Source organism: Podarcis erhardii (assembly GCF_964252035.2).
Source record: "Podarcis erhardii genome assembly, chromosome: 2".
In the NCBI taxonomy this organism is placed as follows: domain Eukaryota; kingdom Metazoa; phylum Chordata; class Lepidosauria; order Squamata; family Lacertidae; genus Podarcis; species Podarcis erhardii.
In genome coordinates this window covers 10,836,313-10,859,887 of record NC_138498.1, presented here as the reverse complement: position 1 = coordinate 10,859,887, position 23,575 = coordinate 10,836,313, and the positions used below count along the sequence as shown (strand labels likewise).

The 23,575-nt window shown below is 45.0% G+C and overlaps 1 protein-coding gene and 1 long non-coding RNA gene across 3 annotated transcripts in view; one reads left to right on the top strand and one right to left on the bottom strand.

The window, feature by feature from the left end:
• Window positions 1-13,995, bottom strand: part of LOC309334555 (unconventional myosin-Ia-like) — a 60,672-nt gene extending 46,677 nt beyond the window's left edge. The window contains exons 1-4 of one of the 2 annotated variants that reach the window (XM_081848926.1): window positions 13,793-13,995; window positions 1,940-2,099; window positions 528-643; window positions 315-409 (exon numbers count right to left, since the gene is read on the bottom strand). In XM_081848926.1, the coding sequence (XP_081705052.1) occupies window positions 315-409; window positions 528-643; window positions 1,940-2,059 (331 nt within the window). In that variant the 5' untranslated portion in view covers window positions 2,060-2,099; window positions 13,793-13,995. Of the gene's footprint in view, window positions 1-314; window positions 410-527; window positions 644-1,939; window positions 2,100-13,306; window positions 13,328-13,792 lie in introns of those variants that run through there. The other variant, XM_081848927.1, reaches the window with a different exon arrangement.
• Window positions 1-23,575, top strand: part of LOC309334630 — a 235,790-nt gene that overhangs the window by 160,909 nt on the left and 51,306 nt on the right. The gene's annotated exons all lie outside the window — the stretch shown is intronic.

Below are 23,575 nucleotides of genomic sequence, written 5' to 3'. Positions count from 1 at the left end.
CTGTAGTGCTGAAATCGGAACTTATGAAATTTTCCATTGTGAGCTTTAAGATGGGTTTTTCCCCTGGGTGTTTTTTATAGCTGCGTAGATGCAGCCATACAGAAACATGCCAACATTACTATATAAACCCACCACTCTGCTAAGGCCTGCCACGTGTTGCTAGACTACAACTCCCATCATCCCTAAACATTGGCCATGCTTGCTGGGGGCTGATGGGAATTGTAGTTCAGCAACTTCCGGAAGCTCACACACGTCTCCCACCCCTGTTTTAAGACGTTCTCCCCCTCTCCCTTGAATAACCCTTTCTCACTCACCTGTTTTGCCGGCCCCGCTCTCTCCAGTGATAAGAATGCATTGGTCTTTGTCCTGATCTCTCAGTGAGCGATAGGCGTCATCTGCTATGGCATAGCTATGCAGGCACAGTGAAGAAGCATTAGAAGGGCTGGCTGGCTTGCCACTAGCATCCCATTCCTCAAAGCTGTCACATACACACACACACACCCGTCTCCCTTGGGGGTCTCACTTACATGTGGGGTTTTACCGCAAAGAAGTTACAGTTCTTATACTCCTCCACTATCTCTTCCGTGTAAATGGGCAGCTGCTCGTACGGATTCACTGAAATCACCACGTTCCCGATGTATGTCTGTCAAGGCAGGAATGTTGCTATTACGAACAGCAAGATGCTGGCAGCGCTCGAAATTGGGGTGAAAGAGTAGGGTGCTCTTAATAAACACCCACAAGTCCAGCTCCTGAATCCTCTCCCAGCTTCAGACACATCATGCTCCCTTGTCACTTCTGAAAATAGTAGCTAAGCTGGCCAGCACAAAAGGTAAGGAGGTCAGGGCCTTTTCTGCCTCCCCATAATTCAGGTATTGAATTAACCAGAGACAGTATGGTGTAGTGGTTAGCATAATAGACTGGGACCTTAGAGACCAGGGTTCAAATCCTCAATGGGCTGAAGCTGAGTGAATGAATGAGAGTCAGTCCCTGCTGCCCCCTCAGTTGACTTTCCTCTAGCTTGTTTTCCCTCGGCCCCTGCTTCTGTTACCACACCACCACCTCTCTCTTGCTCTATCCCCTGGGATGAGGATTGCCAAATGATCAGGGGAGGAAACGCTGCTTTGGTCTGTATTGTTGTTGTGCCTTTAAACCCCAGCTTCATTTGCAGGAATCTACAGGAGAAGCTTTTCACGGCACAAACTTGATAATGTATGTGCATCAAGTCACTCACTGTGAAAGGCACAGCTACTGAATCCTGTTGGAAAGTTGGCATGCTTTGTCCTGCACAGCCAATCAGCTGTTTTTCTGGAAAGGAGCTGCAATGGTTGTTGCCTATTTCTCTATACAAAAACACACCTAGGCTGCAAAGCTATGCATGTTCTCTAGGGAGTAAGCCACATTGAAGCTGGCGGGGGGAAACATGCATAAGATTGGACTGTGCATGTCATACTGTACAGTGCCTCATGTTTCCCATTCTGAAGTTAGAAATAGTGACAAAACCAGTATGTATATAATGCTTAATATGCCAAATTTTCATTTTCCAAAGCAATACAAGAACTGAAATACAGCCATCCTTTGAAATTCACACATATCCAAATTTTGCGATGCAGTTCTCCAACGAAACCATGTTTACAAAAAATGCATTATATTAGGGGAATTTGCTTGCAAAAATGTGTATATGCTGGTGAAACTGCGTATAAAAATGAGTTTGGAGAAATTCACACTAGAGAGTCCAAATGAATTTTCATGAGGATTAAAAGGGGGGACGGGACCATAAATTGCTGCAGAGTGCATAGAAATGTAATTAAGATTTGAAAAATGTAATTAAGATTTGAAAAATGAGAAACAGAGAGAACCAAAATTGACAGATCCTTCCACCCCAGTTAGAAGGGCTGCCACCCAGTTCAGTTACCACCACCCCAATCCCTGCCGCTCTTACATAGATTTCCTTATGTTGGAAGCGTTTCTCCAGGTTCTGCATTAACGTATCTTCTGTCAATGGGTCAAGAAGCACCAGGTCTCCTACCCTACTGGTGTCAATTGCAGTATCGGCCTCCATGGCTGTGGGAGAGACAGGAATTCCAGACACGAATGCCTACCTGCAAGGCAATGGAACAGCTAGGTGAGATCCGGATAATCCTGCCACAGAACCAGAAAGACCTCTCCTTAGTGACTTATGAAAAGCTGCCACAGACTCTTGGCTCATACAAAGCCAGTGACAATGCAGCAGGGCCGGTGAGTCTGCAAACCTCCAGATGTTATTGCACCATCCTTGGCCTTGCTGACTGGGGCTGATGGAATCTGGAATCCGACAACATCTGGAGGACCCTGGATTCCTTGCCCTTGCAGTAGATGGGTACAGTGGTACCTCGGGTTACGTTACCTTTGGGTAACATAATTTAAAGTATACTTTAATGTATACTTCCGGGTTTCGCCACACGCGCAGAAGCACTCTATCATGCCATGCGCAGAAACGGCGCCTCCGGATACAGACTTTTGGGGGTAAGTATGGACCCCCTGGACAAATTAAGTTCATATCCGGAGGGTCCACTGTATTATGCAAGAGACACAAGGGTGTGGGGGGGGTGTTGCTTTCAAGAGCAGCGGTGTACATAAGACCATCTGCATTGCAGGGAGCAGTGGCGCAACGTGGGGGTGCAGGGGGGCCGGCTGCACCGGGCGCAACATCTGGGGGTTAGGGTTAGGGGGTGCAAATCCACGGGTTAGGGGGTGCAAATTACTTGCCTTGCCCCGGGTGCTGACAACCCACGCTACGCCACTGGCAGGGAGTTGGACTTTATGATCCTTGGAGTCCCTTCCAGCTATGGTTCTATGATCTATGCTAAATGGTGGTTGATGCAAGTTGGAGTCCGACAACATCTGGAAAGCCGCAGGTCAGTCACAGTTGCTCTTAGATATTTGGAAAAAAATATTTAAGGATTGAGAAAATAAACAGAGGTGAAATCCGCAATGTGTGCTACAGTTTAAGTAAATATCTTGGAGACCCTGCTTCTGTTTTTATGTTCCATTATCTTGTTTCAAATGAACTGAAAGCACCCTCCGTATTACGATGTAGTGAGATTACCGCCTGATTAGTGTGAGTGGGTCTATTACGACGGTTTTACGAGAAGTGGCTCCAGATGGGATTTGACACAAGAGAACAGCTAAAATGTTCTTTAATGGCTATGTGTGTTCATTTCCAGAATGGGCCACTCACTCATAGGGTTGAGATTCAAGACCAGTGTCTGTTTGGCAGATTGTATTTGAGAAACAGCAGCTTGTGGCAGCTGGAATAAGCAGGGAAATAGAGTGCTATTGGTTGGGTGAAGATGAGGAATGGCGAGGCCTGGACAGAGTATCTCTCTCTCTCTCTCTCTCTCTCTTACTGCTTCCAGGCATCTTGCTTATTGAGCATTCAACCTAGAATCATAGAATCTTAGAGTTGGAAGGGACCCAAGGGTCACCTAGTCAACCCCCTGATCTGTTTGCAGGGAGATTAGGCGACACTGGATTGTTTACAGGGAGGTCAGACAGCATTGCTTTGAAGAAAGTGCTGCCCCACACTTTCCATCACTTTCTTCCACCCAAAAAACAGTGACAGTCTGAAAGCACCCTCTCTTTTTTTTTTTGTAGGTCTGATATAGGACTCAGCTACATTAATAAAGGCACAGCTATTTGAATGTGCTATAAATATGCAACACCAGATGGCGCCAGAGAGCAAGAAATTTTAAAACACAATTTTCCATATATATTTTTTTTTCTTTCGTTATAACTATCACATTTCTGACTTATTTGTAGCGTTTTTCCCCCTATGTGTAGATCCACCCATAGACTAAGAGACCAGCTGTTTTACATGAGTGCCCCTTTACCTCCACTTAAGGTCTGCTTCTCCATTTGCAACAAAGCAATAAATATTCAGGGGTCCAGGGTCTCTATTTTCCTTATTCAGTGAATGCACATGTGGCAAGGCGCAGCACCACAGTGCTACAATTCCCAGAGTTCCATGAGAAGAGGCATTGGCTGACAAACTACTCAGGGAATTGCAGCTCTGGGAGAGGAGAACAGCTCCCTTTGGGGGGAGCGGGGAGCCATGATTGCTTAAAGTGGTATCATGGGGTTCAAAATGAATGCTGTGAATGGAGCCTCTGTGTTGCTTCAATTAAACACAAAAACAAAGCATGACTCTGAATATCCAGTCTGTGCTGCTCCGTAATGAAGGGAAGCAGCAACAATAAGGGAAGCACATGCAGGGAAGGCTAAAAGGTTGCCAGCTCATAAGTGCTTTGTGAGGGGATGCTGAGTGCCTTCCCTACCGCCCCCGCCCCCACTCTTCCATCCTGCCCGGTGCCATTGATTCCTAGGCCAGCTGACAGCTGTTGGCGGCCCAACTTCCTGCTCTGAGTCACTGGTGTCCTTGCAAGCCTGGGGTGGTTCTTCCCAGTGGTATTAACCTCTTCATGGCTAGTTCCAAAGTCTAACCTAGAAGTGAGCACTTTCCTCCCTGGAAGCCAAACTCACGGCTGCAGTTAAGTTGGCAATCCTATGCTTCATTTACTCGAAAGAAAGTCCCATTAAAAACCAGTGGGACTTCCAAGTAAACATGGCTAAGAGCAAGCTGCACAAATGTGACTTGTTTCAGAACCCAAACCTTGCACCACCGCTGCCTCGGCACTGGTGCAAATGTCCGTGGGTTTGTCTAATCTTTTTTTAAAAAAAGTCATGCAAGCTAGTGGCCAAGGGCTGACCATGTTAAGGAATTGTAGCTTTGTGAGGATTAAACCACAGTTCCCAAGAATCTTTAGGAGGAATAATGGGCTTTAAATGGGCTTTAAATCCAAGCATGTCTTTTTGTCTTGCTGCCCTTCTTTTATGGGGCTCCAAGGTGCATTTTTACCTTTGAGATAAGTTCACCTGAGAGGCAGTGACTTATAAGAGATGGCGTAGCTTAGGAGCTATGATTCTGAGCTATGAATCACAAAACCCCTGGTTCAAAACTTACTGCTTCTTTCTTTCTTTCTTTCTTTCTTTCTTTCTTTCTTTCTTTCTCCACCCCTTTGCTGTTATGGGATTGAATCCCACCTGAAGATTGCAAAAGTCTGGAAATGGTGCGTGTATGTGTGCACTTGAGAAGGAGAAAAAGAAGGGGGAGATTTTCAGTGTGAAAATGGTGCCTGGGAATAGGGTTAAAGAGCCTCTCTCTTCCTGTCCCAGTCTTCCACTTTTTGTATTAACAAAAAACCATCAACCCCAAAATGGATTGCATGCCCTCCAACATTTCTCCGATGAAAATAGGGATGTCCCATTCCATAAAGTTAATTTTACTATTTAGACACCACACACCTGACTGGGTTGCCTCAGCCATTCTGGGTGGCTTCCAACATATATAAAAACATAATAAAACATTAAAAGAAAAATTCCATATACTGGGTTGCCTTCAGGCAGCTCGGGGGTCAGAAAACTCCATAAAGGTAAAGGGACCCCTGACCATTAGGTCCAGTCGTGACCGACTCTGGGGTTGCAGCGCTCATCTCGCTTTATTGACCGAGGGAGCTGGCGTACAGCTTCCGGGTCATGTGGCCAGCATGACTAAGCTGCTTCTGGAGAACCAGAGCAGCGCACGGAAACGCCATTTGCCTTCCCACCGGAGTGGTACCTATTTATCTACTTGCACTTTGACGTGCTTTGGAACTGCTAGGTTGGCTGGAGCAGGAACCAAGCAATGGGAGCTCACCCCGTCATGGGGATTTGAACCACCGACCTTCTGATCGGCAAGTCCTAGGCTCTGTGGTTTAAGCCACAGCGCCACCTGCGTCCCTTAGATAACTCCATACCCTGCAACATTTATTCAATGAAAATAGGGACATCCTAAGGAAAAGCGGGGCATTTGGGGGATCAAATGAGAAACTGGGTCGCCTTCTGTAAATCCAGGACTGTCCCTGGGGGAAGAAAGGACACTAGGAGCGTCTAGGATTGCAGAGCCACACATAAAGTCTTAGCAGTGCTGTGCTTCTGGTAGTCATGCTTCTGGCTGAGGGTGAAGCTGGGAAGCCAGCGAAGACTCTTTCCTGGCACTGGCCAACAATCCCTTAGCAAAGCATTCTGTTGTTGTCTGAGCTACGAAATTGCTGTTTGCCCCCAGAGTAGACTCAGCAAGAAAACTCAATGAAGCTGCATCAGCAGCACTAATCGAGGAGTTCCTGTGAGCGGCACGATCGTTAGCCTGACTATAAAAGAACTTTATGGCCAGGAAGGAGTTGAACAGCCTGGATGCTGTACTTTCTCCTTTGTATCTCCCAGGTGAGAGCAGAAGGCCCAACTGCGATAGCATCTCATCCTAAAGTAGGTGGGTAAATAAACAGAGGCATATGGCCAGTGGTTAGTTATGGGGAGCCAAACTCAGAACAGAAGCTGGGATAGATGCATTGAGAGCCAGAGCTCTTGGGTTGTCCAGGTGTACTTGATTCTCGCCTTAACAGTCATTGTGGTGCAATGGTTAGGCTACTTCGTCTTGAGGGTCTCTCTTCTGCTTTTCTTGTTTATTGTGGGCTGCCATGGTTTCTTATGGCTGCCACATGAGAGGAGCTTAACTGTTCCCTTTGGCTATGTGGCTACCGACCAGAGAAACTGTAAGCTCACACTAGGGAGAAGCTAGGAGTTTATCTGAAGTCCTCATGAGAAGAGACCAGCTGGATCAGGCCAAAAGCCCATCTAGTCTAGCATCCTGTTCTCACAGTGACCAACCACATGGCCATCAGAAGCTCCAAGGCCAGACCCAAGGGCAACAGCATCCGATATAGATATTAGCTATGAATCAAGGGCGGTTGGATGAAGGGGTTTATACTTCCAATAAGATTTGTTTTGTTTACCAGATTTATATCCCCTTTTCCCACAAGAACTTCCCCAAGATACGCAAGTAATAATATGGGATGGTAGCCAACACTGGCCATGCTCACAGATCCCATTGATTTCAATGTGTACACTCTGAGTATGGCAAATGTTGGGATTCAAACTCAGGCCTCCCTTGTCTAAGTAAAATACACCAACCCAAGGCTAGGGAACATTTGGCCCTTCAGATGTTGTTGGACTACAGTTCCCATCATGCCTGACCACTGGCCGTGCTGGCTGGGGCTAATGGGAGTCCAATAACATCTGGAGGGACAGAGGTTCCCCAGCCCTGCTTTGTTTGAAGGAAAATAATATACACAACAACCATGCAGGAACAGCAAATGTGGTGCTCTCCAGCTCCAGATGTTGTTGGGGTGGTGGTTTCCAATTCTGATTGAAGCTGGTTTGGAAGAAAACACATCAGAACGTAGAACTTCATAAAAAGTGACAGAGCAAGTGTGGGTTGCGGTTTGTGATGTGTGTGCACACCATTTCTCAAACGAGCGGTGAGAACATACCAGATGCAGAGTCAATGGAAATGTGTTTGGGGAGCAGGTAAGAGGGACACTGGGTGATGGAATGGAGTATCCTGGAGAAGATGGAACACTAAACAGTGCTGCAACATTTTGTTGCAGATCCCACTTGTTAACAAGTGCAGTGGTACCTCGGGTTAAGTACTTAATTCATTCCGGAGGTCCGTTCTTAACCTGAAACTGTTCTTAACCTGAGGGACCACTGTAGCTAATGGGGCCTCCCGCTGCCGCCGCCCCGCGATTTCTGTTCTCATCCTGAAGCAAAGTTCTTAACCTGAGGTATCATTTCTGGGTTAGTGGAGTCTGTAACCTGAAGCGTCTGTAACCAGAGGTACCACTATATTAATTTTTAAACTATTCTTTTGATAATGAGGGATTCAAATACACTGAAACAATGTCGTATTTGTAGGAAGTTCCACAAAAATCTTGACATTTGTATTTCCACTTCACAAAGGCTATTTTGGATAAGAAGAGAACTACTTTCCTCACAAACAATCGCATTTAAATGAAAAACAGCTTCAGGAGGGCTCACTTCTGAGCAATGGGGGAGGAATAGGGCTTGTTTGTGTCAGTGTGTGCTGCTCATGTTGTTTCCCCCCAAGTATTCCTGTTAGCTGTTTCATTCAGCCTATTTATAACATATCATCTAAGGGTGAAAACCAGAACTTCCTCTGGCCACTTGTCCCAATTCCCAGGTATTCTTAAGGGTAGGAAATATTGTCTTCCTTTAATTTAAGCCCATCTTTGCTTTGCCCTCAGTGTTGACAGAAAACAATTAGTGGTTGTGCTTCAGACTGCAGCAGCCTATACTATTGGAAAAGTTAACTCCTTTCCCAGATGGTGGAACACTATCTGTCCCTTCTGAATTTTCCAGTGGCTTTTGCATTCCAAACAATTACTGCGCTTGGTTGTCCTCCTCTGAACCCATCTGATATATCTTGAATGGTAGTATCAAAAAGTACATGCAGTATTACTCTGTTTTTCTTTTCTTTTTTTTTACTCACAGAGCTTAATTTGTGATATGAGAGGTGGCATGGAAAAGAAGAACACCTATTGAGGAGGAGTGGTTTATTAATTTATTTAGCTGTACAAAGTACAATGGGTATGTTTATACACCATATTTTTTGGTGTATAAGACGCCTCCATGTATAAGACGCCCCCCTATTTGTATAAGACACCCCTCAGCACTACCTGTGTTTAAGAAGAGCCCCAATTTTAAACCTAATTTTTTGGTTTAAAAAAACAACCCTAGTCTTATACACTGAAAAATACAGTATGTATGTTGGTTTTGAACTTAAGAGCTGGTTTTCACTTGGGAAAGAGTGGGCCAAGAGGGAAATGGCTTGAACCCGTGCCTAGAAAGCGCAGGTCAAGTGGAAAACCGCTTGGACCCATGTTTCCTAAGCATGAGACAAGTGCAAGTGTGGACAAGCCCTGAATCAGACCATTGATCTCCCACGAAGCCCAGAGATCCATTTAGCTGGAGATTTCAGGGACTGAACCTGGGACTTTCAGCATGAAAAGCCCGTGCTCAGCTGATCTATGCCCTTCCATCAAGCTCAGCAAGAATGAAGCATGCACATAATGGAAAATGCATGAGTCAAGCACAGCACAAGGGCACTGAGAGACAAACTATGTGTAAATGACACAGGGTACCACTTCACAAAACCCCTAGGTGGAAAGCAGCTCTGTGCAAGATGTAGCATGCAACCCACCTGTTGATCATCACACATGAAAACTGCATAGGTGTGTTCGTGCTATGTACATTCAGTGTGAAGTCACAGGCAATCATGACAGCAAACTTTGCCCATGCATGATACATGAACCTCTGCTCTAGTAACTTCTACACTACAGTGCTTTCCCTCTGAGAATGGGGCATAGTATTTAAATGTGCCCAATAAATTAGTAATTGTTCTGAAGCACCATTATCTTGGTTAAACTAACTCTATTGGGATTTGCACCAAATCTTGCATCTCTATATAATAGTTCCCTATTGTTAAGGCCCCCCGTCATTAAGATCAGGAGATCAGTAGAACATCAGCTTCTTTAAAAAAAATAAAATTAAACACCACCAACATTTATTGCACTTTATAAAACATCCAACCTTCACCTTTGATTTATAAGGCTGCCCATGGACTCTGCACCACCACCATAAAATCTCAATATCCTTATCAGTCCTGCTTGAATAAAGTTCATATCTGAAACGAGCAGTTTTATGTTCACTCTGTTGGTATACTGTATTAAGGTTGGTTCAAAAGAGGATACGAATGACGACTTGGGTGATAAGGTAGCCATCTGTACCCAATTTGCAACCAAAACGCTTGCACCTCTGCAAGTTATGTTATGCTACGGTTTATCTGGCTCAAAGGACCCCCAATGCAGGAAACAGCTTTCTTCTACTGCAAGTAGATCGCAGTCTATCGGGAGTTGGACGTCCCTGCATTATATCAAGTCAGATCATTGCCTCCGTCTAGCTCAGTGGGGTCTACTTGAGAGGTGGAAGACTTGCAGCCCTCCAAATGTTGCTGGACTCCCAAATCCCACCATCCCTGACCTTTGGCCACTCTGGCTAAGGGCTGATGGGACCTGGAGTCCAACAACAGCTGTAATAATAATAATAATAATAAACTTTATTTATATCCCGCCCTCCCCAGCCGAAGCTGGGCTCAGAGCGGCTAACAACAATAAAACAGTACAAAAGTACAGCACAAACAACACTCTAAAATCATTCATTATAAAATTAATTAAATTCAAGCCACTGGCCACCATTGGGCCGGAGCTCCGCGAAGATTGCCGAGGGAGGGAGTCAGGCTGTGCCCTGGCCAAAGGCCTGGCGGAACAGCTCTGTCTTGCAGGCCCTGCGGAAAGATGTCAAGTCCCGCAGGGCCCTAGTCTCTTGTGACAGAGTGTTCCACAGGTTCCCCATCCCTGGTTTACTCTGACTCATGACTGTACTCTAGGTTTCCCAGGTGGTAACCTTTCCCCACCCCTTGTACTTCGGACCATGTGCTGTGGTGCCTCCCACACCTTTCCCAGTCCTACCATATGAGATCCCTTAAGGGGAGATGTCATGAGGACCTCGTGCATGCACAGCACATGCTGTACCACTGAACTATGATCTCTTCAGCTCCTAGCCAAGTTTGTGTCAAATGTCTTCTGGTTGGGCCCAGGGCCAATCCTACCATTAGGCAGAATGATGAGAGTGCCACGGATGGCATATTCTGGGAGGCGGTGGCACCCCTCAGCTTTTCCTCCTGTGCTCATTTTCCTGTCTTCAAGGGTGAGATTTTGGGTGGTCTGGAATGGGGAGGTGGCAAAAGCCTTTCATCTAGCCCCAGGTTAGGTCAAAGCCAAGGGAAAGGTGTGGGTTTTGTTTAGAACAAGGATGGAGAACCAGGTATTGCTAGACTTCATCTCCGGTCAACCCCTAGCCAGCATGGGCAGGAATAATGGGAGTTGGAATGCAGGAAGGGGCACTGAGAATCTCCGCCAGGCCAGGGTGCTCACACTCTTAGCAACCCACAGTCACAGTGATCTCCAAGAGTCAAAGAAGCCAAGTGCATGTTTAGCAGGTTGCAGACAATGGGTGCCAGGGGCATCTAAATATTTGACAAGGGACTGGGGTGGGGGCAGGGAGAAGGATTTCCCGCTCGAAGAAATGGAGTGACTTATGGGAAGTCAACAAAGATAAACATTCATTCATTGGTGGGTGAATTTACCCCTGGTACTATTTTAACAAGTCATTTGCCTCCAGGCGGTTGATATCACCTTTCCCCTGTGATGGTTTCCGTTCACAAATACAGTATCACCACTGTGCCAAATTGGCAGGGATGGGGAAATAAATTTAATTGAGTTTGCATCTATAGGTTAACCTACCTAATTTGCATTTACTGAAGCAATATGTGAACTCAAACACAGCCACACTTCAAAATTTGCACTTCTCCAAATTTTGCAGCATAGTTCTCCAGCTAAGAAATACACACACCAGGGTAAACTGTGCATATTAGAGAAAGGAACATACAACAATGAATTGGGGGAATGGTTTAGCAAAAATGTGTATATTGTGCAAAAAAAATCACACTAGGGGAAACTCACTCTAAAATGCTGATGAATTTTCATAAGGACTTTAGAAAGAGTTCAAACTGATGTGGAAATGTGGAGAAGGGAACCTAAGATTAGAAAAGTGAGAAATCAAGAAAAACTGGATTTGAATCTTTGCCCATTCCTACAAATTGGAGATAGTATTGCTGTTATTGGGCCCCTAATTTGTAGAATGTGTTGCTTCATCTTTTTAAGCCTGCGTGAGGAGGCAAATTAGTTACTTGCAAGAATCTCCCCCCTGCAACTGAGTTAGCTTCCAGACAACCTGTTTATTGAGCATTCGTCCTGATTCATTTACAGGGAGATTAGAGGACCTTGGCTATTTACTGAGCATTTATTCTGATCTGTTTGCAGGGAGGTTAGGCAACATTGTGTCAAGCAATGTTTTTCTGTGCGTTTTACTGTCACTTTCCTTATTGCAAAAAGCCCAACCTTCTAGGGCAACAATTAGCTTTAATTGTACAACCTGATTTTGCTGGTTTATGACTGAATCTCACCCAAATCAAGGGTCTGGAAACACCTGAGTCCAGGGCAAAGGGCTCCTAAAAAACAATTCAGATTTCTTCCCTCTCTTCACTGGGTCACACCTGATCTTCCAACAACAGAGGTGGGAAAACACTACTTTCTGTGTTCAGCTGGCAGCATCTATAAGGTTTGCCAGCACTCAGCCCCAGAATCCCTTTTCAGTGCCAAATCTGATTCTAGGAGTATGTGAATAAGTCTTGCACATTCTCCAATAGGCAAAGTTCCAGGGATATTGCTGCTTCAGTTTAAGGTTGGGGGGGTGTTATGAGAGAGCGCTGGAGACCTCTGGCATTTTTGTAATATTTGCCTCACGTGCAAGTATACAAGCAGAACACATTTGAAGACAAACATTATGAGTAGGTACCGTATGTCTTGAAGGTGGAAGATCCACTACCCACATCAGATTCCAAGAGAGAGACTCTGCAACTCAGCGTGCCTTCAGCAAAATCACAGCATACTCTCTTTTGTTCTCTCTATTTCTAATCTGCAATCTGCAACACATACATATTTGTCCCCTCCCCTCAGGTAGAGGGCTATCACCTTCTCCAAGAGGTCTCCAGCTGCCAGGGAACCCTGTTCAGTCCCCTGAACATCCTGGACTCTTAGTCATCTGCCTAAGAAATTAATCTTCATCCAGCAGCCATAAAAATAAAAAAATGTGTCTCTGGGAACATGCAGAGTGCTTTTACCATGTCCCCCCATGCAACTGCAGCCTGTAAAGGTAAAGGGACCCTTAACTGTTAGGTCCAGTCGTGGCCGACTCTGGGGTTGCGGCACTCATCTCGCTTTATTGGCCGAAGGAGCCGGCGTACAGCTTCCGGGTCATGTGGCCAGCATGACTAAGCCGCTTCTGGCGAACCAGAGCAGCGCACGGAAATGCCGTTTACCTTCCCGCTGGAGCTGTACCTATTTATCTACTTGCACTTTGACGTGTTTTCGAACTGATAGGTTGGCAGGAGCAGGGACCGAGCAACAGGAGCTCACCCAGTCGCAGGGATTTGAACTGTCAACCTTCTGATTGGCAAGTCCTAGGCTCTGTGGTTTAACCCACAGTGCCACCCGTGTCCCACATAAAATGTGTCTCTGGGAACATGCAGAGTGCTTTTACCATGCCCCCCATGCAACTGCAGCCTGTACCTATGCAATAAAAATTAAAGAGCAGAGTTTCAGACAAGCTTGAACCTCAAACCCCCTCTTTGGGGTAAATGAAACACGGTCCAGTTCTAAGAGCTGCCCTGTGTGTCCCCACCCCCAACATATACCTTTCTGCGTTCTCCACCTCCTTTCTTCCTCTGCCAACTCTTGTTTTGTTTTTCTTTGAAACTTCCGTGTCCGCAAACAAAGAAGAAAATGTCTTTGTCTTGGCAATGCCTCCCAAGAAGCACTGGAGATTGGGTAAAGGGTGTGGATTAGAATAAGTTTTTCGGCACATTTCCTCTCCAAATCAGGAACAGGACAGACTTTACAGGGGGATTTCCTACAGACAGAAGCTGTCTCCCTGAAGGGGAGAGGGCTGCTTTTTGTAATAACACAGAGAGGATCCCTGCCCAGAAAACAAACAATGTTTCAAGGATGTAGATTTCCTATTTAACCAGCCGGCGGGCGGTGGGGGGTGGGCAGAGGTATCAGGCCGTGGTGTGCAAAGCCCTGAGAAAGCCGCAGAGTCTCCTACTTTGCAAGCAAGAATGAAGTTGGCCGGGAGGGATCCATGCACTGTGAAAAAAATGCCAAGGCAGGTTCCTACTCACCCCCTGAAGAGGGAGACGTCCCACAGCTCTGCAGTCGCACACCCAAGCCTTTTCTCCAACGTAGCCCAGGGTTAGAACCAAAAGAGCAAGGGGGCGATCCCGCTCAGCAGGAGCTGTCCATGGTTTGTCTGTTCTGCACCGTCCTGCTCGCCGCTCAGCAGTTTCTGACTGCCACACCTACTTCCTCCCCGCACTGCCTGCCACCAGAGGATATCCTCCTCCTTTTCTCAGATCACAGGGCTGCAAAGTCAACAGGGTTAATCATTATGTTCCTAGCAAAGTGCCCATCAATTTGATGGATGGAAGGAGTGCGTGTGAGTTTTTTTTTTTTTTTGTGTGTGTGTGTGTGTGTGTGTAAGGAGAGGTGTGTGTGTGTGCAGTGGCGTAGCGTGGGGGGTGCAGGGGGGGCCGGCCGCACCGGGCGCAACATCTGGGGGTTAGGGTTAGGGGGCGCAAATCCACAGGTTAGGGGGCGCAAATTACTTGCCTTGCCCCGGGTGCTGACAACCCACGCTACGCCACTGTGTGTGTGTGTGTGTGTGTGTGTGTGTAAGGAGAGATTTGCAAGGATCAACTGCATATTTCAAAAGCCTGTGCACTCTGTGCCTATACAGCAGTGCTTTCCCAAACTTTGGTTCTCCAGCTGTTTTTGGACTACAACTCCCATCATCCCAAGCTAGCAGGACCAGTGGTCAGAGATGATGGGAGTTGTAGTCCAAAAACAGCTGGAGAACCAAAGTTTGGGAAAGACTTCTATAGAGACACAGTGGACACTCATCCCACCAAGGCCTCTGTCACACTGCCGAGTGTGAGTGACTGAGAGCAGGTTTGGGCCTCAACATGGTTCTGAGTGCTTTACGTCTCCCCGCAGTGGAGAATGGCAGTCACTCACTTATATGAAAAGAAATGAAAAGGTGTACTTGGGGCGATGGCCCTCCATCCCTGATCTAGAGGACAGATGACCAGCTGGTGACCCTTGAGCTAAGTCATAACGTTGTCCATCTTTTGCTAGTTCCACCACAATGTAAAAAAAAAAGAAGCTGATTTTTATTAAGTTTTACTTGAGAGGAAAATAAGTAATGAATTGCTGCACATATTCAATACAGTGGTACCTTGGGTTACTTACATTTCAGGTTACATACGCTTCAGGTTACAGACTCCGCTAACCCAGAAATAGTGCTTCAGGTTAAGAACTTTGCTTCAGGATAAGAACAGAAATCGTGCTCCGGCAGCGCGGCAGCAGCGGGAGGCCCCATTAGCTAAAGTGGTGCTTCAGGTTAAGAACAGTTTCAGGTTAAGAACGGACCTCAGGAACAAATTAAGTACTTAACCCGAGGTACCACTGTATATGTTTTGTAGTATTCCCCGCTTTGCACACAGAGAGAAGGACCTGCTTGAGTTGATCTTTTAGGAATTTCAGCATCCTCCATAACAAATGTTCTCCATAGTAGTGAATCTAGGCCTGGGCCTCCTCATGAGGCAGGGTGAGGGACCCACCTCGCTTCTGGCAAGAATTCTCCGGAAGCTGCCGCTGCTGCCAGCACTTTGTGGGTGCTGCTGTGCAACGCAGGCACCAGCAGTGGGGTGGCAACAAGGAGGAGACATGTTCCTGCATCACCTCAAGTGGCGCAATGGGGCGCACCACCCCTGAGTGAATCAGCTACTGCTAGTTCAGGGTGGTCCAACATGCAGCCCGCGGGCCACATGTGGCCCTCAAGGCCTCATTTGGTGGCCCTCAGCAACGATGTCCATACCCACTGTGATAGGAATTTTGAGGTCTTAGATATATGTTAAATGTTCATAAGTGTACCAACCAAGCACGTACATAGATCAGCACAGGAAGACAGACCTGGAACCATTTTTGATCCCAAACTGACCAAATGTTTTCTCTGAAAGGTCAAAGGAAAATGGAAAAGCCTCCCCATTGTCTTTTCCTTCACAAAGCCTGTCTTAAGGGCACATTTAAGATATGAATAGGGTGTGAGCCTGTGACCTGGCTCAGGAACTAAGTATTTATCATTACAAAAGACTGGCCAGGCTCCCCAGGCCATCCAATCAAGTGACCATTAAACAGGTAACCTGGCAGACAGGAGGTAAACAAAGCACTCAGATTTCTGCTGTAGACAACCCTTTCTGTGATGTAGCTATGATGTATCGGGGGGGGGGTCTTAAGCTACACCCCTTCTATGATGTATGTATGATGTTTCTGGGGCTGGTCTTGGACTCCAGGGAGGGAATTTAAAATGTCTATACAGTATAAGGGCAGGCACACTTTTGTTCTGGGTTCCTCCTCCCTCCTGCGTGTGGTGAGTGAGGACCCTGTTGCAACAGATCAATAAAGATCAGGCTTACTAGCTGCTTTGCTTCTCAATATTCTCTGGTTGGCCTCTGTTATTTTCTCCTACCAATAGGGAGCCTATGTAAGGACACTATATGGGCTCTTGGATACCCCATAAGGGAAAAGGGCAGATTTTTGTTTACAATACCCACCTCCACACAGCACCCCCACAACCCCGTCCCAGCTAGGTCTGGCTTTTGCAAGCTCCGCAGCAGGCAGCAATCGGGGGCTTCAGGGCCACATGGCAGCACACAGGGTCCCCATATGTCATCAGCACAGACTGAGCCACCATATGTCATCATATGACAGAGCCACCATATGTCATCAGCACAGACTGCCATGCAAGAGAAGAGAGATTGACAGGGCGAGGGGTGACTTGGCTTGGGGGGGAGGCTGAGGTAAAAAGTGAAGGGGAAAGAGACCATAACCTATAAATATTGTTATGTACTGAAGTTCTCAGCCTGGGCCAGCAGGAGGATACTGTAGATAGTTTTCACTCAGGTCCACATATGCAAATAAGAGATTGAAAGTGACATTCAGTGATTGGATAGTTACAGAAAGTTGTTACAGTTGCGTTGTACTGGAGCTCTATATAAGCAGGCTGGCTGAACCCTTCAGTTCAGTTCTTTTTCTGGGCTGTGAATAAACAAAAGCTGTTTGAAGAATCGCTGTGTCGTCTGATATGTTCACCCACAACTTAACAAATATAACTGTGTATAAATAGGGGTGATGGCTGCAATTAGAGAGAGAAAAGGAATGAGTGACTCAAGAGATGTGGAGGCAAAAACAAGTAAAGCGGGAAATGCTGAGGTAAAAAGCCAAGGGGAGGAATGGCCTAAAAACAAGGGGGACTGCAGCTGAGGGGAAAAGGTGTGAGGGGACAGGCTGAGGTGAATAAAAGTGTTTGAAAGAAGTGCAAGAGTGTAAAAATGGGAGATACTGTGAGCTGCGCCCCTCACTGATGCTGTATCACATCCTCCTTGAGCCACCTGAGGTCAAATCTATAAAATTTCTGAAACAATATGAGAACCGAAACATATCCGTCCTTTTAAATTCACACTCATCCAAACTGTGTAACCAGTATTGCAACCATCCAGTGTTTACAGAAATGCATATATTAGGGGGAAATGTAATCTCAGATGCATATATCACTGCAATATATGCGGGGGAATTGCTTGCAAAATGAGAAACAGAGAGAAGTGAAATGGGCAGATCCTGCCATCTCTAAGTGGGAGTGTGTTGGATGCAGAGTGTGTACACAGCCATGGTGTGTGTCTGGGCCTTGCCGGAGTCTTGTGACACCTAAAAAGCTAACAAATTGATGGCAGTATGAGCTTTGTTGAACTGGTGTCCATAAGATGCACAACATTGGCAGAGCTGCTGGTATACATGCATATGATGGGCCCTGCAGGGGTGGAGATTATAAAGAGAAATCCTACAAGGTCTGAGGAAAAGAAATGCAGAAATGACGAACACTGACAATGACCCTTCTTAACCGGCACCCTTCACAAAGCAGGGCAGGTGGTAACACAAAGTTTCCTGGCTTTGTAGCAATGAAAAGAGGGGTAGCCATGTGACAGCAAACGCAACAAAAGAGTTTTGTGGCACCATCAAGTCTTTAAGACTTAGCATTGGCCAGCTAATTAACACGCATGTGGAGAGAAGGAAGGAGAAACCAGCCCAAGGTATTTTGCTGCCTGAGGTAAAGAGCAAGATGGCGCCTCCCCCGCCCCCCATCCCAGTTACAAAAGCTGTCTAATTGAATCTAATTGAATCTTTTGTTGGAGTTTACCATCTGCTGTATTATGTATCTTAGATTCAATAGGGTGATTCTAAACTCTTTGTGTGGAAACTCACTAACCTATTTAGTACTAACCTATTTTGTATTTAACTTTCTGTTGTAACCTGCATGAATCTAAATAAAACTAAATAAATAAATCTGACGGCGGCACTGTCAGCTTCTGGCACCTCAGGGCAGCAACCCAGCTTAGGCTGCACGTTCCCGCCCTGCAGGTTCTGTCTATTCATTGTCCCTCAGCATCTACCGCCTGAGGCAGTTGCCTCACTTTGCCACACGGCAGAGCCGGCCCTGGCAGGTCTGTCACATGCTTCATAAATGTCCATTCAGTGGTGTTATAATTAGGCCACCCAAAATTGTGGGAACTGCGGTTGGTTAACATGCTGGGAACTGGGGCTGTGTGAGGGAGGAAACTACAGTTCCCATGATTCTTTGGGGGGTGGGAATGTGCTTTATGAGGTAAAATTGATTAGATACAAAGACAGATTTCAAGGTGACATTGCTGGATGGGGGATTACAACTATTCATCCTCACCACTATAAATGATTTTTGGCATCTTCTCTTATCTAAATTCTGAAACAATGGTTTGAGCTCCTCAACGACATTTGAATCGCCGCCGCCTTTTGGAAAAGTATCAGATGAAGGGAAATATATCTAGAATATACATAATCTTAATGGGAATTAAGGCAAAAAGAGATGGATGACTTTTCTCAGTGGGAGAAGAAATGAAGTGTTAAATTAGATGATAAGTGTTAGAATTTTGTTTTGAGAGAATGGCTGCTGTTTTCAACTTGTGTAAGTACAAGAGACGCATGTTTTAAACTAATTGCCAGATGGAGCATCACCCCTTGGCAACAGAAAAGAATTACTCATCAAGGCTAAGGCTCCCGGTGGGGAAAATGTTGTTTTAAAAGGACGTATTTACACTTCAGTTTTATTTGACTTGTGTGTTGTGTGTTTTTTAATTATGCCGCTTAACAGAATTAAAAACAGTAAAAAGTTAAAAGAGAAGTAACAATCATCATAAAAAAATGAACGGTTTAAGTCAGCAGCAGCTTGAAATCAAATTGGAACCAACAAATTTAAAAGCCAGGAACAATAAGTGAGAAAAACTCAAGAGCCAAAGGCTTGCTGAAGCAAGATGTCTTTTCAATGAATGTCAAAACGCTTAAATGGATGTTAAAAATTCTCAGTGACAAGAGGAGGGGATTCCACAGTATTGGTGCCACCACTGAAAAGGCCTCAGCATTTGATCCTGCCCATCTGATATCCTGTAAGGGCAGGAGCACCTCAGTTGTTGATCTTAACTACTGACATGCTTCTATAGGAGTAGACATAAGGTTGGATTATTCTATAGGAGTAGACATAAGGTTGGATTTTTCTGGCATGATATATTAAATGTACTGTAATTACTACAACAACTACTTACATATTACATTTGAAGAAGAGGGTGATAGCCAGTGCCACTTAAAGTGGATCTTCTGTGCTGAAATAAATGGATTTAAGTCCATGGATTTCAATGAATCTATAACTTAATGATATACCACCCAGAGGCTATTCTGAGTGGGACTATAAGAAAATCACTATAAATTACTTTTAGAACTACTGATGGCTCCTAGGACATTTACTGCATGGATACGGAAAGAATCAATAGTTCCCACTGTTTCTGCAGTCGAAAAATATATGGGATATAAATTTAAAAATATATGGGATATAAATATAAATTTATGTCAGACTTTTCATTAGTTTTGTAATACCTTTGGAGTGACAATGCATAGTTGGTCAACTTTCTGAAACTATTATTTATTAAACCCTCTGATAAAATAAAATACTAGGGGGCAGTATTCGACTAAATACAGTGGCACCTTGCTTCTCAAACTTAATCCGTTCCGGAAGTCCATTCCAAAACCAAAGCGGTCCAGAATCAAGACGCGCTTTCCCATAGAAAGTAATGCAACAGTAGCCACAAGGCTATTGATTGCGAAAAATTGGAAAAGTGGTACTGTACCAACAAAGATTGCCAAATTATTGGAGTACTACAATATATCCAAAACAATGGGAGAAATTGGAAGGATCTCAAAAGAGAAGGCAGACAGGGACTGGGAGGTGTTTAAAAGATACTTGCAAAACTATATCAAAAAATCAGAACTCCTATTAGAATAAACAAGTTTCGTTTCAAATATTGGAATACTAAATAAGATGGATAACAATGTGTAACAGAAAAAGAAATATGAAATTAGGTTAAAGGTGTGTGAAAGAAAGTAATAGAAGTAGAAAGAAATTGCAATTGAGTAGATTGGAAGTCTAACACAAGGAGTGATGGATGGTGATGGGAATTATCTGTGGGATTGAGTGTAGGTATGTTGTAGGTATGTTGTATGTATGTAGGTATGTTGTATGAAATGTATGTTTGTATGTGTATTAATGTTGAATTATTTTAACAACAAAAAAATTATAATATATAAAGAAAGTAATGCAAAATGGATTAATCCATTCCAGACATTTAAAAACAACCCCTAAAACAGCAATTTAACATGAATTTTACTATCTAACAAGACCATTGATCCATAAAATGAAAGCAATAAACAGTGTACTGCAGTCACACAAGCAATCAATCAGTAGCTGAACTGAGTTCCACACAGTCACAAAAACAAAACAAAAAGAGCCACAGAAACGCAAAATAAATAACAAAAACAGATAGACCTCATCGTAACACTCAAAATGGAAGTGTGGCACTCAAATCGGTAGCGTAACACTCAAAACGGAGCATGTTCAGCTTCCAAAAAAAGTTCGCAAACCAGAACACTTACTTCCGGGTTTGCAGTGTTTGGGTTCCAAGTTGTTTGAGGACCAAGGTGTTTGAGAACCAAGGTACCACTGTAAATGCAAAAGTGAGTGACTTTTGTTTGTGCAATGGACTTTCCCCCTGCTCTCCTCCCTCCAAATTTGCTCGGGAGCATTGTGGACAGACCTAGATTGGAGGGTGGGGTGTTGGAGAGGGGGGAAGTCTCATTGCACAAGTGGATGTCGATCCACTTGCACAAAGCTCTACTTTGCACTACACTGAATACAACCCAGAGTGACATGCATTGTTAATCATAACCAGAGTAGGCTTATTGAAATGAATGAACTTTTTAAAAGCAGGAACAAAGACAAAACCCCTCTTCCTCCAAGAGCACAGAGAATTCTACTTACGTACATGCAACAAAGACTGCATTTTGCATTATTGCTATTATTAATTCCACTACTATCCTAGCATTCCTCCAAAGAACTCAAGATGGCCTACATGGTTCTCCATCCCCATTGCATGCACACAACAACCCTGTGGGGTGGGTTAGGCAGAGAGAGAGAGAGAGAGAGAGAGAGGGAGGGGGAGAGAGAGAGAGAGAGAGAGAGGCCCCTGGTTATCCATTGAGCTTCATGGTTTAGTGGGGATTTGAATCTTGGTCTCCCCAGTCATACTCTGATAATTAATTTCCTCCCCCATTCGCAAGCAGTGCTGTTTATTATAAAACAATGTCTAAGGCTGAAGATTTTTTCAAAGTTATATTCAAAGAATGACACACACACACACACACACACACACACACACACATCCACCAAAGACAGGAAAATGTTTGACTGAAAACATGACATAAAATTATATATTTGGCTACCAACGCAAACTGAACTATTATAGATATGAGCTAGCTTTTAACACAGAAGAATCCACAGACTTCCGTAAACAAAGAACCAGGAAATAGTGGCAAAAGACACAGAGGAATAGGCAGAACTTCACTCTGTGGACTTAACAGACCTGTGGGGAGAGTCATGTGCTTTAAATGTGCTTTAGATCTATGGTGTGAATGCAGCTTAGGTGTGATGGCAAACAGCCATGGGGTGGTTTTAAAAAGTCCTGCCATTAGGCAGCAAGTGTCAGGCTGCTGATCTGGGGTTGTCATGAAAGGGTAGCAAATTCTTATCTATTTAATGGATCGTCAACCATTGCCTATATAAAAACAGCTAACATCAATAAAGGTAAAGGAACCCCTGACCATTAGGTCCAGTCGTGGCCGACTCTGGGGTTGTGGCGCTCATCTCGCTTTATTGGCCGAGGGAGCCGGCATACAGCTTCTGGGTCATGTGGCCAGCATGACTAAGCTGCTTCTGGCGTACCAGAGCAGCGCACAAAAACGCCGTTTACCTTCCCACCGGAGCGGTATCTATTTATCTACTTGCACTTTGATGTGCTTTCGAACTGCTAGGTTGGCAGGAGCTGGGACCGAGCAACGGGAGCTCACCCCGTCGCGGGGATTCGAACCGCCAACCTTCTGATCGGCAAGTCCTAGGCTCTGTGGTTTAACCCACAGCGCCACCCGCGCCCCCAACATCTATAATGGGAGTGCTTTGAGGAAAATAGCAGGGGTAGAATGCGGAAGATGGGATGGCGGAAAGAGAGAAAATGGTCCCTGTTTTCAGCATGTACAACCAGCAAGAAACCTCTGCTCCTCCAGATGTAGTTGGACTCCAACTCCCATCAGCCCCCAGCCAACATGCCAATGGCCAATAGCCCAACGAATGTGGAGGGCACGCAGACTCCCCATCACTGCTGTCATACACCCCTTAAGATAACTGCATAAACCAGTTGTTGTCTATCCACAGTGAAATACAGTGGTGCCTCACAAGATGAAATTAATCCGTTCCGCGAGTCTCTTCGTCTTGCGGTTTTTTCATCTTGTGAAGCACAGCTATTAGCGGCTTAGCGGCTTAGCGGCTATTAGCGGCTTAGCGGCTATTAATGGCTTAGCGGCTTTAAGAAAAAGGAAACAGACTCGCAAGAACTCGCAAGACGTTTCGTCTTGCGAAGCATGCCCATAGGGAAATTCGTCTTGCGAAGCACCTCAAAAAACGGAAAACTCTTTCGTCTAGCGAGTTTTTCGTCTTGCGAGGCATTCGTCTTGCGGGGCACCAGTGTACATCTAAACATAACTGAACAGCTAAAAGTATGGGCTGGCTTTCTGGAGTCCAGGCTCTGGACTGTGGCAACACCTTCTCTTCCTCTGTAGATTGGAACAGAAAACATGAGCTCCTCTGCTCCAGTCAGTCACCCATTACCTCCAGTATTTCAGTAGTGAGTTGAGACTCACAAGCCAAACACTTACATACGTATTTGTATCTCACTCTTCAAAAAGAAAAAAAATAAACTTTTCCAGTAGAACTAAGCTTATGCAGCTCTGTGCAACGCTCAATTCTTATGAATTTGTGTCCCAAAGTATAAAAGATACCTTTCTATATAGAAATCCTTGATCCACAAAAGAAATAATATTTTGACTATATTGTGGTTTTATTGCCACCTAGTGGTCAAAAGGTCAGAAGGCAGCTTAATTTTGCTAGGCTGGTTGTGAACGCAGAACAAATCAAAACCTTCCTGCTTTGCCTTTTAGCTTCATCATTGTACAGTGGTACCTCGGGTTAAGTACTTAATTCGTTCTGGAGGTCCATACTTAACCTGAAACTGTTCTTAACCTGAAGCACCACTTTAGCTAATGAGGCCTCCCGCTGCCACCATGCCGCCGGAGCACGTTTTCTGTTCTCATCCTGAAGCAAAGTTCTTAATCCAAGGTACTATTTCTGGGTTAGCGGAGTTTGTAACCTGAAGCGTATGTAA